Here is a 14,556-nt window from a genome sequence, read left to right as displayed (position 1 = left end):
CAAACCTATATAAAACCTTAATTATACCTTAGTTAAGATACTGTGTGCAGTATTGAGCACAACACTACAGGAAGCCTTTTGAAGCTTTGGCGAGTATAATGCAGATTCACTGGGATGCTGCCTGGTATGAGGAAATACAAACAAAAGATAAATTTTGGGCGTGCTCTGCCTGACTCACACCCAGGAAGGGAGTGGCTTGTAGAGGAGGAAGAAGAAAATTGTCCCCTTGTTGGGTTTACTATATTGTGTTCTTCTTTATTTTGAAACTATTGAAAATATAATGTTGTAGATTTTACAGTCTTTCCAATTGACATTATATAAAATAGAAGCAATCACCAAATTGAGACTACAAAATTTGCATATTTTATTATATTCCAGTTATTTGCTACAAATACTACACAAGACTTGTTTCAACATGAATAGATAATAGAGTTGCAGATCAATTAAAAAACACAATATACAATAAAACCTTAAACCATACTTAGAGCATCTTACCATCACTACTTTTAAATCAACACTCAAAGCCTATTTAGCAAGGTTTGAAGGGGCACAAACAAGTATTTACTTGGCAACAATGCTAGAAGCTGTTTCAGAAGCCAATAAGGTTGGTATTCTGGAAGGATGTGATCAAATGGGCTAAAGGGCATTCCTCATCCAAATCGGTTGTGATATAGTGTAATAAACTATAACAAGTTAAAGAATGCCCCACTGCAGTATTAACTGCTTATTATTTACCACCACAAAAGTAGTGCAATACCTTTCTGTGAACACCATTCAGCTGCACTTGAATACTGAAACTTTCCCAAAATGGTAAGAAAGTTGACTCACAAAAACAGTAAAAATATTAACTATCTATAAAATTCCATACACACCAATGATACCCAGAAAAGTTAGTAGATTGTAAACAAACTGAAGTTCACACATAAGCCTATAAATAAAGCCAGTGAATAAATAGTGAAGCTTTCTAACTGTTTATAGCCTAGGAACTAATTTATTGGCATTGTCTGTTCTCTCTGTAGATACATAATAATAAGGTTAAATAAATATGGCAAGTGTTTAAATGTACATTAGAGGATACTCAATAGGTAATTATGAAATACCATTTATGAAATTCATGTTTCTTCACACGCAGAATACACACCCTAATATGTAATTCTACACATTTTCAAACCACTGGTTTAAAATATATATTTTATATTGGATATTGCTGGGGTTGATTGGAAGCATGTGTGCTTCAATCCTCTCGATAGTCTTACATGGCTTTTAGTTTTCTTCAGGGTTTTTTTTGTTACTGTTATTCCATGCAGAACTGCTTCTGTAGCTGGGCAGTTAGAATTTGGGGGTTTTATTGACCCAAAAGTAATTCATCTTTTGCTTAGGTATACTACTTAGAACCTGGGACTTTCTTAACCGATATGGTTCATCCGTTTACTGGATTAACTCGGTGAGGCAATTAATTTTTTTTTTTTTGAGGATTTCAAATAGTTTATGCGACACCTGCCAGCTTAAGAGTGGGTGGCAATGAAGATACCTGTCATGATGTTATTGGTACATATAGTATTTTGATTCTGTGACTTTTGAAGATATGCAAGTGATATAAAGTTGTTACATGCTTGTTTGTGTCTCTTCCTGTTAAGTAAGTTTCAGAGTGGAGTGATTATGCAACAGAAATCTTTTAGTAACCACAAATAATACTGTATACTATTTCATCCTGCTCATGGGCTGTTGATAGGATTGTACACCAACCTGGTTTTCTACCAGCCAACATGTCTTTGGTTTATGATTTGTGTGCTGCCTGCCTGCGCAATCTGTTGTTCATCAGAGTCGCTCCCCATACCCACAGCCATTCGGGCATGTACTGGGCAAATAAAAACTGCAAAAGAAAGTCACATAAAAATAATTTCACACAACCAATAAACCTTTTTAATTTCATATAACGGATTCCTTTCACTTAAAGATGTTCTGTACCTCTGTATTAAAACATTTTGACGGCCTAATAAAGTTAGCTGTATTCATGAACTGACTCCCAAGTGCAAAAGCTTAAGATCATTAAGGAAAATGTTATATTTTTGAAAGAAAATGTAGCACATTGACGATGAAAATGAATAATCATCCACATAAGTGGTCTGCCTATCTTGTGATTCCCTCTTCAATTTGGCATACTATTGCCCATTCTTCAGGTGGTCCAGGAGTATCCTTCTTTTCCCCCTTCTTGGTCTTTTGCCATCCATCTTTCCTTCCTACATCTCTTCCAACGTCCCATCAGCACATGCCCAATTCAATTCATTTGGCTTTTTCTGATGACATCAACCAAATAACATTCTTCTTGTATAATTGTCAACATCTCCTCATTACTTTTCTTATCTATCCACTTTACTTTCTCCATGCTTCTCAAAGCTCTCTAGAAGCCTGACCTCCTCTTTCCTCAACATCCATGTTTCAACACCACTCTCCATATCAAAGCCTTCACTAATCTTTTCTATAGTTCTCTATTCAGTTGTCCAGTCAATATCCTCCTCTTTCTATTAAATGCAACTTTTCCCATTGAAATCCTAGCTCACACCTTCTTGGCACATTTGCCATCTTCAGTTATTATACTTCCCAGATATTTAAATTGTCTCACCTGATCCAACTGTTTGTTTATTAAAATGCTCACACTTACACCTCCGTTCCTAGAAACGTTCATAACTTTGGCCTTACCCACATTGATCTTCATTCCTTAATACATTGTTACAGCATTCAGGCTATCAACAACTGTATTACTTGTTACCAAGGCTTTGGCATCTGACATCTTAGCTGACCTCTTTCTTTTGATAAGATAAATAATGAATCTATTTTATTTTGATGGTAGTGGTTGATGGGAGGGTGTTGAGCAGGGCCTTGGAAGAAGTGCCTTCTCTTTAACATCCACCTAAACTATCGTACAATCTAGGCTATAGACTCACGTCTTGGTGTGGCTCAGATCCACAACCTGCTGACCTAGCGAGGAGAGTTCGACCAATTTCCACAAAGGATGACTCCTTGGAGGGCTGCTTAGTTCCAGGGAACTTTGTCCCAGAATGAGTCACTGCCTTCAAAAAAGCAAATGGCTAGTATCATGCTGGCTGAAAACATGTTTGTTATGCAAGAGGGCTACCAATGAGCTTAGGGGTCAGCTCATTCCAGAGGCTTGAGCACATAATGTAAGCTGACACTGTAGTACAGTACTAAGGGAGTGCTGCACTGAGAGGTGCCGTCTATCGAATGAGACATTAAACAAAGGCCCTGTCTGGCCTCTCAGGTGGATGTAAAAGATTCCATGGCACTCTTCAAAAAAGAGCAGGGGAGTTCTTCCGTGTCCTAGCCAACATTTATCCATCAACTAACATCACTAAAATAGATTATCTGTTCATTTAACTTATTTCTGTTTGTGGGCTCTTGCTATGGACAAATTGGCTGCAGCGTTTCCCTGCACTGTAACAGTGACTGACTACACTTCAGTGGTGTTGCATTGGCTGTGAAATGCTTTAGGATGTCCTGAGGTTGTGAAAGCCACTATATAAATTCAAATCATTTCTTTAGTACTTTAATGTCATTTTCGAATCTCAACATAGCCAACACTCTACACTATGATCACCTGTATTGAATGCATCCAGTAACCTGGAGTCCTGTTAGATATTCCAAGAGTTGAAATTGCATGGCGTGCATAAACATTAGCTGATGGCGCAAGCCAGGAGTAGGCGTGCAGACCATCTCTGTGCGTAGTTGCGTTGGTTGTTATGTAAAATGGCAACAAGCTCTGAACAAAGATTCCTTTGGATGCATATTCACAGTGCAAAGCTCTGCTAAAATGGTCCAAATAAGTCTGAAAAACAACAAAATTACATCGCAAAATGCAAAATACATAGTTCCTGAAAACAGACTCACCCTAATAATTTATAAGAACCTCATCAACCTTTGTCCTTCTGCCAGCAGTATTTTTCCCCCAAGGAAGACTGGAGCTATAAACTGCTGGAAATCATTATGCTTCTACTAATTCTAGGGCTGTCATCATGACTTTTAATGAAAAAGAGATAATTTTGAAGCTCTGTTAATTCAGCAGATGAGTCTTCTCCCACCCATCTCTGCCATAAAGTTGCTGTGATGGTTTGTCATATACTTGCACCAGGTTTCTTGCCTGCTCTCTTAGCTAGGCAGCAATGTAGGATAATCGCAAAAGGAAAGTAATTTTTTTTTAAAAGGTAGAAAGATTATTTGCAATTAACATTCACCCTCATTAAAAATACATTCAAGTTTCTAATGGGTGATGCTTACCCACAGGACAGCCTAAATATCTCATCAATTACTATTTAAAGCATTCTTTGTGAAAAATCCTAATATAATTAAACAATTGTGACTTATAACTCACATTATATTCATTTATATGGAGAGTATATTTACAATTTTAGATATAACATCCAGAATTAAAATTTTAGAAGGGCTATTAACATGGCAGTTTTTTTATACTACAGGGTATGTCATTCTGGAGCTTCCTGCGAGTAATGTACTCTTCCGTGGGTACACTAACACTGTTAAAGGGCATATTATCATTGCAGAAGTCATCAGAGGTTACCTTAGTGCTTGAATATGTGGTCATCTGTGGTGTGGGCTTACAGCAAGACCCTGAGGAAATGTTAACAATAGCTCCCTTCTTCCTCTGTACCATTCCTGGCAACACAATGTGGATCATCATGTTGGTTGCAGCAATATTTACATTTATGAGATCCCAGAGTTTGTCCTCAGATACGTTTAAGAAAAACTGTGGGTGCTCATAAGGCACATCCACACTATTCACCAGAATGCCTATTTCCTTATCCTTCAGAGCTTCTTGGATTGGCTGGTAAATCTCCCGTCCTCTAGTAAAATCAGCTTCTATTATAATGGTTTCAACATTAAACATCTCTGTAATGGCTGTAGCTGTGGCTTCCAGCTTGCTTCGGTCATGGCTAATGAGAATCAGATCAATGCCTTGGCTAGCCAACTCCTCGGCATAGGCCTTACCAATCCCATCTGTTCCACCTAAGGAAACAATGATAAATCTGTTACTATCAAAATGAATTTAGTTACCATACAATGGAGACTGACTGAAATCATCAGTGTTACTCAGTAGCACACAAAAAGAAAAGTATGGATGCTTCTAAAACCTTTCCACAAAATTCACTTAAAATGCCAAGAGACTATCCTCAACTAAAATATGGCTTGTGGCTTCACTCAATACAATGAACGTCTCAGCACTTTTATTGTACAATGATTTCTTTAACGTTTAGTACGGTACTGGGTGCCACAAAAGTGGAGTACAGGTCAAAGTATTCCAGAAAGGTGTTCCAATCTGTGTGGTTTCTGCAATAGACAAATAACATTATTTGTCACATCACAACAGTGGTATTATTCTGGTTGTAGGAACCTTAAATTGTTCAAAACACAGCTGGTATAAACATTGTGTGCAGTGTAAACTAAAACTGAAACTCAAGTAGCAATTCTGGAAAATACATGCTCTAAACGTGCACTAAAATCATGTCAGATATATCCAGACATATGTTCCCATGACAATCATTCTACTGTATAGCAAAATAGTCCCATAATATCTCTGATCATATGCAGTGTAAGTGTTAATAAGGGATCAAGTGATAAACTCTGATTATATAGTGATTCCTGTATGGGAATAGTGGCTAACACATGGTTCATAAGCCACGTGCATCTCTTCTATTGCTCAAGTGTGGCTTTTTGACACTAGTGCATCTCTTTGGTTGGGTGGCTACAGCAGTTATGGGCACTACAGTCGGAAAGCAGGAAGCACTATTTTCTGTGGGAGCAGAAATTTAAGAGAACACAGCGGCATTTTATGGGGATTACGACCAGAAGAGAACTGATGCTTAGCTGGGAACAAGAACACAGCTAAGTGGGGAATGGGACCAGTATATTTTCTGCAGAGCACAGAGCAGCAAGAAACATGATGAATGGCAGCAGCACCAAGAAAGCCATGGTGTCCAGAGAACAGGTGCAAATAAGATGACGAATTTTGGATCAAGATCAAGATAATTTTACCTTCAAAAGTATGACTACTTGCTGATAATAATTTGTGGGGTTTCAAGTTTAATATTGCGGAAATACTGAAACTTCCTTGGATATCAAATGGTGTTTAATTGGATTTTTTTTTTTTTAAATGAGTCAGGGAGTGAAGACAACTTGCAGTAGGACATAACATTTCCAAGGTGTGAACTGCCACCTTCAGGGTAAATTAACATCTGGGTGCATAGCTTCACACGCTGCAAGCACATAACAGGAATGTGCTTTCAGCGCACGTTAAAGATGAAAATTTACCACTTCCTGTCCCAGTATTACTTCTCCTTGGAATAGAGGAGAAAGACGAAAATGAAAAATGGGCGAAATCACGCAGAGCGTGCCATACAAATGTTTTAATTGGTGCAGAACTGTAAGATCTCCTTTATGGAGTCTGAGGCCCCGGGTGTGGCACAAAGTGTCTTAAGAATGTTGATGCTGAGCTGAATTTTTGGAGAGTTGTGTCATGTAAGACTGGATTGCTTTGTGGACACCAGGAATAATATTATAATTTAGTTTATAAGTTTCCCTTTGTTTTGTTCAAAATTATTAAAGAAAAAGAGGGAAAAAAATAGCTTTGCATCAAGGACGCTGCCCTTATCCTGATGCCTAGGATCAGTGCCACCTATATGTGTGAACCTGTTTATTTCTACTCTTCAGCATTTCAAAGGAAAATGGATGAGTTTCTCAGTGTGCCCAACATTACTGCATAATTGGGAGATTTGTCTCCCAGAACTTTCAGGCATTGGAAAGTCTTTTTTCCCTAAATTGATGTAAAGTTTTTTCTCTGTTTATTTGCCTCTCCTAGGAGATTGCGTGGCTGATGGGGGAAGAGGTGGGGGAAAAGGGATGGGAGGGGGTGAATGTGCAGAAGTTACACCATGACAGGACAGGTTTGATGCAGCTGGTCTTTCGTTTTGACTGTTCTTATGTCCATAGATCAAAGTATGGGTCTGTTCTGACTGCCACTTACATTTCTGAGCTGGTTCCCTGCATAACTGAGTAGAAACTAGATTTTGAAAAAAGAGTGAGAAACAACATATGTTAGAAGTCACATTGATTTTCATGCTTGACTGTACCTTGTGCAACATAAACATTTTTGTTGTACTTAGTGAGAATATCAGAGTACATTAGTGTCAACTGTGGTTCAGTTGGTAGCACCCTAGCCTCTGAGTCAGAAGGTTGTGGGTTCAAGTCCCACTCCAGAGACTGGAGCACAAAAAAAAAGAGCCTGACACGCCAGTGCAGTACTGAGGGAGTGCTACACTGTCGGAGGCGCCATCTTTCGGATGAGACATTAAACCGAGGCCTCACCTGCTCTCTCAGGTGGACATAAAAGATCCCATGGCACTATTTTGGAGAAGAGCAGGGGAATTATCCCCGGTGTCCTAGCCAATATTTATCCCTAAATAAACATCACCAAAAAACAGATTATCTGGTCATTATCACATTGCTGTTTATAGGAGCTTGCTGTGTGTGTTTCCTACATTACAACAGTGACTGCACTTCAAAAGTACTTCACTGGCTGTAAAGCGCTTTGGGACATCCGGAGGTCGTGAAAAGTGCTATATAAATGCAAATCTTTTTTCTGGTTTATTGTTGGGATTATTGCTAGTTTTGGAAACTACTAACCATTCATTTTAGAAAATGACTGGAATTTTCTCATCACAACTCTATGCAACACAGAAATTGTGCCATAGATAACAACGAAACTATCCCAAATAATAAGGCACTTTTACCATAATGGAGTGCCGTGGACTGCAGATTCTTGATTTTCTATGCTGTTGGCAGCACCCTAAACATAAATGACCCTACCTCTGGAGAGTCAACAGCAGTGGAGATTAACTTCGGGCGTCACTCTCCCAGGACCAATGCTGAAATGTAAAAAGAGCCTGAACAGGTGCGTCTCAGAGAAAATTGTATCTTTCCAGCTCGAGCTTTGAAGGGCTCGAGCCAATCAGCAACACACAGGCCGCACTCACTGGGTGCTCCGGGTTCAGGGGGAAAAAAACGCAGTATCATGGATGCAGGCAGTAGAATCTGGCTGCTTTTGTGAACGAGTCAAAGTTGTTTTACACAACTCGCTCAAGTTGGCCATGCAAGTGCAATAAGGAAAACAAATCCTCCTGAGTACTCTCCCCATTGCGCCAAAGTTTACTATTCATTTGACCTGTTCCATAACACTTGATGAAAAGAATTCCCCAGGAATACTTTAACATTTCAACACACAAGCTCCTTCAATAACTCAGTGCATAAATAAGGCAAATCAACAAGGAAGGTCCCAGATTCCATCCCTTGTTCATTCTACGTTAATAGATCTCAGCCAGAGGAACAATGGGAGTGTGCAATTGGTTTCAATGTCACTAAGCCAGGGTAGGGAGGGGGAAAGGGAATAAATTCATGACCACACAGGCTTCAACAGACAGTATGTACTGGAGTAATATGAATATAGAACAAAAATAGATAATGAATTGCCACAATATTAAATTTAGCGCACTTTACCTGGCAGAAGAACTAGAGCATGTATAAACCATAAGTGAAATGCTGTAGCTCATAAACCTCCTTAATAGACAACAGCATTTGTTCAGTCTAAGCGACCACAAACACAGAAATAAACATTCCTTCACCAAACATGAATGGATCTAGAACCCAAAAAATATTAAGCTTCCACAATTTTTCATTAAAATTCCCAAGTTTGGCTACTGATCTATTTGACTACACAAGGTTAAGACATTAAAGGGACACATAAGAAATGACATAACACAACTGCATTTGCCATTAAAATTTTCATTTTTGAAAAAAAATATTAAAATGAAGTAATCCAAAACCCACATTGTAAGACGCCACAATGCAGCTGATGTACTGAGCCCTCAGTAGCCAGTACATCACTGTTATAGGGGGATTTTCCGGCTGCACCTGACATTATCAATAACATGACATTCCCAAATACAAAAAAGTGGGACTTTCTAAAAAAAAACTGGATATCTATTAGGACAAAAACAAACCTAGTTTTTTTATTTTTAACCAATACATCCAGTGTGCTAATCAGCATTGCCAACCATAGGTAGGACCATTTAAAAGGGCATTGTTTCCTGGCAAAAATGAGACAAAAGAAAAAAATCAAAAAAAGCACAAGGTAAATTTAGCAAGGTCCCACACCATTGGCAGCAAAGGGCCTCACAAAATATATCCATATTTCTATGCTGACTATATCACCTGAAATTGAGATAATAATGATCTATGTTAATCTAAGTTACATCACTAAATCAAGTGTCTGTAAATGTAAAACGTTTGCTTTGTCATAAAGAAGTTACGCATTTCAAAGCTGCCTGTAGGCAAAATACACCCTTTATTATTAATAGGTTAAAAACATATGTATTTAAAAAAAAATCTTAACACAGTTAAATCTGGTCATATTTTGGCAGTTATGGGCCACAAACTTCCTCCGGTTTTCTGGCGCAGAAATCATGCAATGTGGGTGGATGGAGGAATACCTCCTTTGTATCTGCCCCTTTCTGATTTCAGTACAGAATTCCATATGCATCCCACTTGCCGATCTAACATCACTGCAAGAGGATGGATTGGTGGGCTCCCAGAAATCCCAATTCCACCTATCCTGTGGCCAACCTGCATGATGCAGACGTACTTGCTGTACAGGAAGCGCAAGTTGAACCCACAATGACATTTCCCAAAGACAGTCAATCCCAGAGCAATTGACTACTGTTAGGAAAATGGTAACAAAAGGATGAATCATTCATGCAGGAGAAATTTGCTTTTCAATCAATTCGCTCAGCCTGCTTCCCTCCTCCCCCGACATACCTTGAACTGTTGCTACCAACTTTTATCAACTGATCATACTCCTGATTTTTTAATGACACTTCGGTATTACTATGTTTGCCATGCTATATACTACTTAAAATAAAGTGGTATACAATACTGTTATTAGGATTTCAGGCGTGGTGAGTCTAACATTTTCATATTTGACACACCCAGTAGTGAAATAACAGATGGTGTCCTTCCATATTTTGGTTATGTCTGGCAAAAGCATTTTGAGCAGTAAACCACTAAGGCAAAAGCTTCCTTTTATATTTTTGTCTCACACATAAAATATACGAAATATAATATTGATTAAAGACCATTACAAATAAATGGTGCAGTTGTTTCTTTCGTGGTGCATTCACACAAGTGTAACATCAGTGTGCTTGTTTTGGCTTTGCACCAACATTAAACTTGCATAGTGTAAATCATGTGTTGAGACCCAAATTGACTCCGAAGCAAAACAGAGCGAGACCGCCTCCTCCAGCAAATCTCACTCTTCTTCATTCAGCTCATGCCCCGATTCTGGATTTTTAAAAATAATTCATTTGGAATATGAGTGTCATTGGCAAGGCTGGCATTTATTGCCCATTCTTAATTGCCCTCGAAAAGATGTGGTGGGCCGCCTTCTTAAACCGCTGCAGTCTGTGTGGTGAAGCTGCTCCCACAACACTGTTAGGTAGGGGATTCCAGGATTTTGACCCAGCAAAGTTGAAAGAATAGCGATGTATGTGTGGGATGGTGTGTGACTTGGAGGGGAACTTGGATGTGATGGTGTTCCCATGCGCCTGCTGCCCTTGTCCTAGGTGGTGTAGGACGCAGGTTTGGAGGTGTTGTCGAAGAAGCCTTGGCGAGTACTGCAGTGCATCCTATTAGGTAGTAAACACTGCAGCCACGCTTTGCCGATAGTGGAGGGGTTGGATGTTTAAGCTGGTGGATGGGGTGCTGATCTAGCGGACTGCTTTGTCCTGGGTGTTGTTGCAGATGCGTTTACTGTATAACTGTAGCACTGGTGCAAACGAAATTGCTTTGCACCGACACTACAGTTATACAGTAGTGTGAATGTATCTTTAATTTATCTAATCAGTGCCATTCACATAAAGACTGAGAAAAGGGACTTACCAGTCACCAAGGCCCATTTGCCATAGTGTTTGAGCAGGTCTCTCCTGCTTACCAGTCTCGGAATGAAATGTAGTCGGACTATGCTGTAGAAATCACAGACAAGGCAGATGCTTTTCCTCGTCACGTACCACGCTCCCACAAGGGCTAGTGCATCTATGTAGGTATTACATGTCCTGGCAATCTGTCTGTACAATAGTTGGAAACTGTCCACCGCTGCCATGGTGTGCAGTAGGGACGACCTCTACCCTAGAAAAAGGACTAAACAACAGCGTAGTAATCCGTCACAGCATGAATTTGTGATTTCACTTCAGTACAACTCGTGCAAGCGTTCTAGGACAATTGTCCGATTTTCAGAATGGGCTGCCAAATACAGTTTGTTGGAAAATCGCACAACACCAAAACTCAGTTAGTTTTGGAATAGTATTTTGAAGTGCTGCAGCCCTTGATGATATCCTCTTGCAAAGTTTCTGTCTCTTTACCTGCTGTAAACAAACAAAACAAGACTGGTTATGACAGAGCATAGAAATTGCTTACAAAGGTTTATTCTTAGATATGACTTGCTCTTGGCTTAGACTGTTTATGCAGCTGTGTGCTTCTTCATTCTGCTAAACGGCTCCTATTGCACATCTTTACAGAGCAACTAAAATACTTCCTACCTGAATTCAGCTCACATGTCTGCTAAACTGAATAGCTGACAAAATACTGCTTGCTGCTAGGAAGTTGCAGACAGTGACCTCTAAAGGTCCCTTATTGGAGTGTAGAGGAGGAGCCTAACAGAATTTAGGTGTTCAATACTGTGCCTTACAAAAAAATCCTTCAACCTATTAATGTTATTTGATATGATAAATAATAGAAAAGGTAACATAATTAATATTGATATCAATTTGATGTAATTCCTTTGAAATATTCATGCCTCTAGTTTTTTTGTCTTGAGAGTATTTACAGTCTCTTAAGGAATCGGATTAAAACCAAAATCTCCTGTCTTCTGCAAATGTCCAGACCTGCCAAGTTTCATTCATTCAAAGAAAACTCATTCATTTTGCTTTAAAAATGTAGCTTACTTTGATGCACTTTGGAAATAACATATCTCTTTGTTTAAATGTATTTGAAGTCTGTCTCACTCTCAGAACTGCCAAGCCCCAAACAAATCCTAGATGAGATTATCGGTCATACTTGAGCCATCCACTCACAACAAAAACATAAACATAGTTAAAAGTGGCAAACTGTATGTCACATGGTCCATGGGGGATGGACAAGTGGTATTAATGCATTTTTTTCTCTCATTGTCTTGTCCTTTTTCCCTCTATCTCTTTTTCACAATCCATCTGGCTGTGAGATTTGCAAATTTTCTCTTGCTTTCTCTTTCCATGGATCTGTGGAAATGTGAATAAAATGGACGATGAATTGGCTTACAAAAATGGCTTCGCACAAGGAAAGTCTAGATTAGATTAAAGAGCAGCCCCAGCTTTGCAAAGTGCAAAGCTAGCAGAAAAGAGAGACACCTGCCCCAGCCTGCGGCCAAGTGTTAACGAGCAATAAAGGTCACTGAAAGGGCTTAACTGCTAGCTAGAAGATGATTGACTAGCTATTGTGCGGTGCCCAATCACGATCCGGTACTTCAGGAAGGCATATGTAGCAGTGAGACAAGTCAGGACTTGCCCACCAGACTGAAGACCAGATCATGGCCAAACTGAAAGGGCTTAAGTGATCCCCATTGGAGAACGCTTGTTGCCAGGAAAGTGATGTAATGACCCTTGTCCCACTGTATAAAAGGGGCTTCCCTACCGGTATTCGCTCTTAGCCAGAAGATGTGTGGATCATCAAGAGAGTCAGACACCTCCCGGGGACGTAAATGCTGGCAACACGTGCCTAACCCGGTGTGACTCTCGGGACACGAATGTACTGTAAAAGACCTCAATATACTGTGTGACCACTACGAACAATTGGAAGTAATAAAATGTTGTTTTAACTCTCCGAACCCTCGAGCCTGAAATCATTCTTCGTACTACGGAACTCAAGACGAGGACCAGGAAAACCCGGTTCTAACAGATCCTTAGTTTTAAATAGAAGGTTTTCACTTAAATAGAAGGTTTTTCAACCCACAAGGAATCCTTGGACCGCCCATGCCCTGGTCTTTCCTTCTCCTTCCCATGACCGTGACTGCCTCGCCGCTCCCCCCTTCACTATTTCCTTGGGTCTCCGGGGGAAGCTGCAGTTGTGTGATTTCCCACTTCCGCTCACCGGCCATTGCGTCATTCCCACCGGCTTCAGGTGAGAGTCAGCGTTGCCAAATGTAAGTTAAGCTCGGGTGTTAAAATGGCGACTCCATCCTGGGCACTTCCCTCCTGCCCCGGCCTCCGCACACCTTACTACATCTTCAAGTTAAAATCGGGATGTAAGAGTTTTCCCACAGCTGACGTTCGACTAACTGGTTTATAGGTACCGGGTTTATCATTCTCTCCTTTGAAAATGGGCATGGATACTTGGAACACAACACTGAATTACAGATGGCAAAAATGCAAAAAGTCGTGCCTCGAAATTTGATTGCGCCATGACAGTTATTCAGGCTCTTAATGGGTGCATAAGCCTCCAACATGGCAGGCATGTAGCTTGCTCTCATTTCGAGCTGTAAGTGCGTTGCCTGCCATATTGGGTCGGGCTTCTCTGTGGAAGTCATGAAAGTGCACGCCAGAACTATTTAAAGCAATGAATAACTTATGCAAATAAGAGTCCTACACTTGTTGGAGGACCCTTTTCCGATTTTGGTATGCCCTAGTACTTGACTCGCTACGTGCTAACCAGCAACTCGTGGTGCTAATGGGCAGGAAGAACCCTTCACCAGCGCTATTTAAAGGTGTTATGCAATACTTACACATTAGTTGCTGGCTTGTCATTTCAGACTGCTGGTTAACTGTTTTCTGACTCAGAAAAGTTAACTTCGATGCTGAGAAAAAGATTTTTCTGGGTGTTGCTCTGTTTTTGGCTGGCTTATAAATAGTTTGACTGCAGTCATGAGTGGTCTGATAGGGCTACCTTCAGGGCTGGTGGAGGAGAGGGAGCAGCAAGGAAGACTGCAGAGAGCAGGAGCAGCTGCGACGAGAGCGAGGAGGGCACTGCGCAGGAGGCCATACCTACAGTGGTTATTCAAGAACCACTTCTCTTACGTGAACTTCACTCAGCAGCAATGAATAAAGGCACACTCGCTTCACAAAGGAGGATGTCATGGAGCTAGTTCACTTCCTGTAGCCATAACTCAAGCCTCGTACCAGGGCATGGACAACACTGCCTGTGGCTGACAAAGTCACCCTGGCCCTTAACTTTTATGCCACATGCCCCTTTCAGGCTGCAGCAAGTAACATCAGCTATATATCACAGTTTGCAGTCCACTGCTATATCAGGGAGCTCACCGAGGCTCTCTGCACCAGGACGATCTCCTACATCTCATTCCCCATGGACAGAGTGAAGCAGGATGAGAGATCATTAGGCTCCAGCAACATTGGCAGGTGCCCCCAGGGTGTAAGCTGCCATAGACTGTACTCA

At 40.4% G+C, this 14,556-nt stretch overlaps 1 protein-coding gene across 5 annotated transcripts; it reads right to left on the bottom strand.

The window, feature by feature from the left end:
• Positions 1–340: 340 nt before the first annotated feature.
• hsdl1 (hydroxysteroid dehydrogenase like 1) lies at positions 341–11,779 on the bottom strand. 5 transcript variants are annotated; one of them, XM_085997292.1, is made up of 6 exons: positions 11,673–11,779; positions 11,017–11,498; positions 7,052–7,087; positions 4,592–5,037; positions 3,617–3,844; positions 341–1,873 (listed from the first exon to the last, which is right to left on the bottom strand). In XM_085997292.1, the coding sequence occupies exons 2-6, from the start codon at positions 11,234–11,236 to the stop codon at positions 1,778–1,780; spliced, it is 1,026 nt and encodes a 341-aa protein (XP_085853418.1). In that variant the 5' UTR covers positions 11,237–11,498; positions 11,673–11,779; the 3' UTR covers positions 341–1,777. The 5 variants fall into 5 exon arrangements, with proteins under 5 accessions (XP_085853418.1, XP_085853421.1, XP_085853419.1 ...); XM_085997295.1 differs by having other exon boundaries at positions 4,814–5,037; XM_085997293.1 differs by having other exon boundaries at positions 11,017–11,495; positions 11,673–11,758.
• Between the last annotated feature and the right edge of the window lie 2,777 nt (positions 11,780–14,556).

Source organism: Somniosus microcephalus, chromosome 9 (genome assembly GCF_052327205.1).
Source record: "Somniosus microcephalus isolate GS21.2 chromosome 9, FLI_Smic_1.0, whole genome shotgun sequence".
In the NCBI taxonomy this organism is placed as follows: domain Eukaryota; kingdom Metazoa; phylum Chordata; class Chondrichthyes; order Squaliformes; family Somniosidae; genus Somniosus; species Somniosus microcephalus.
This window is presented reverse-complemented; position numbering and strand designations above follow the sequence as displayed.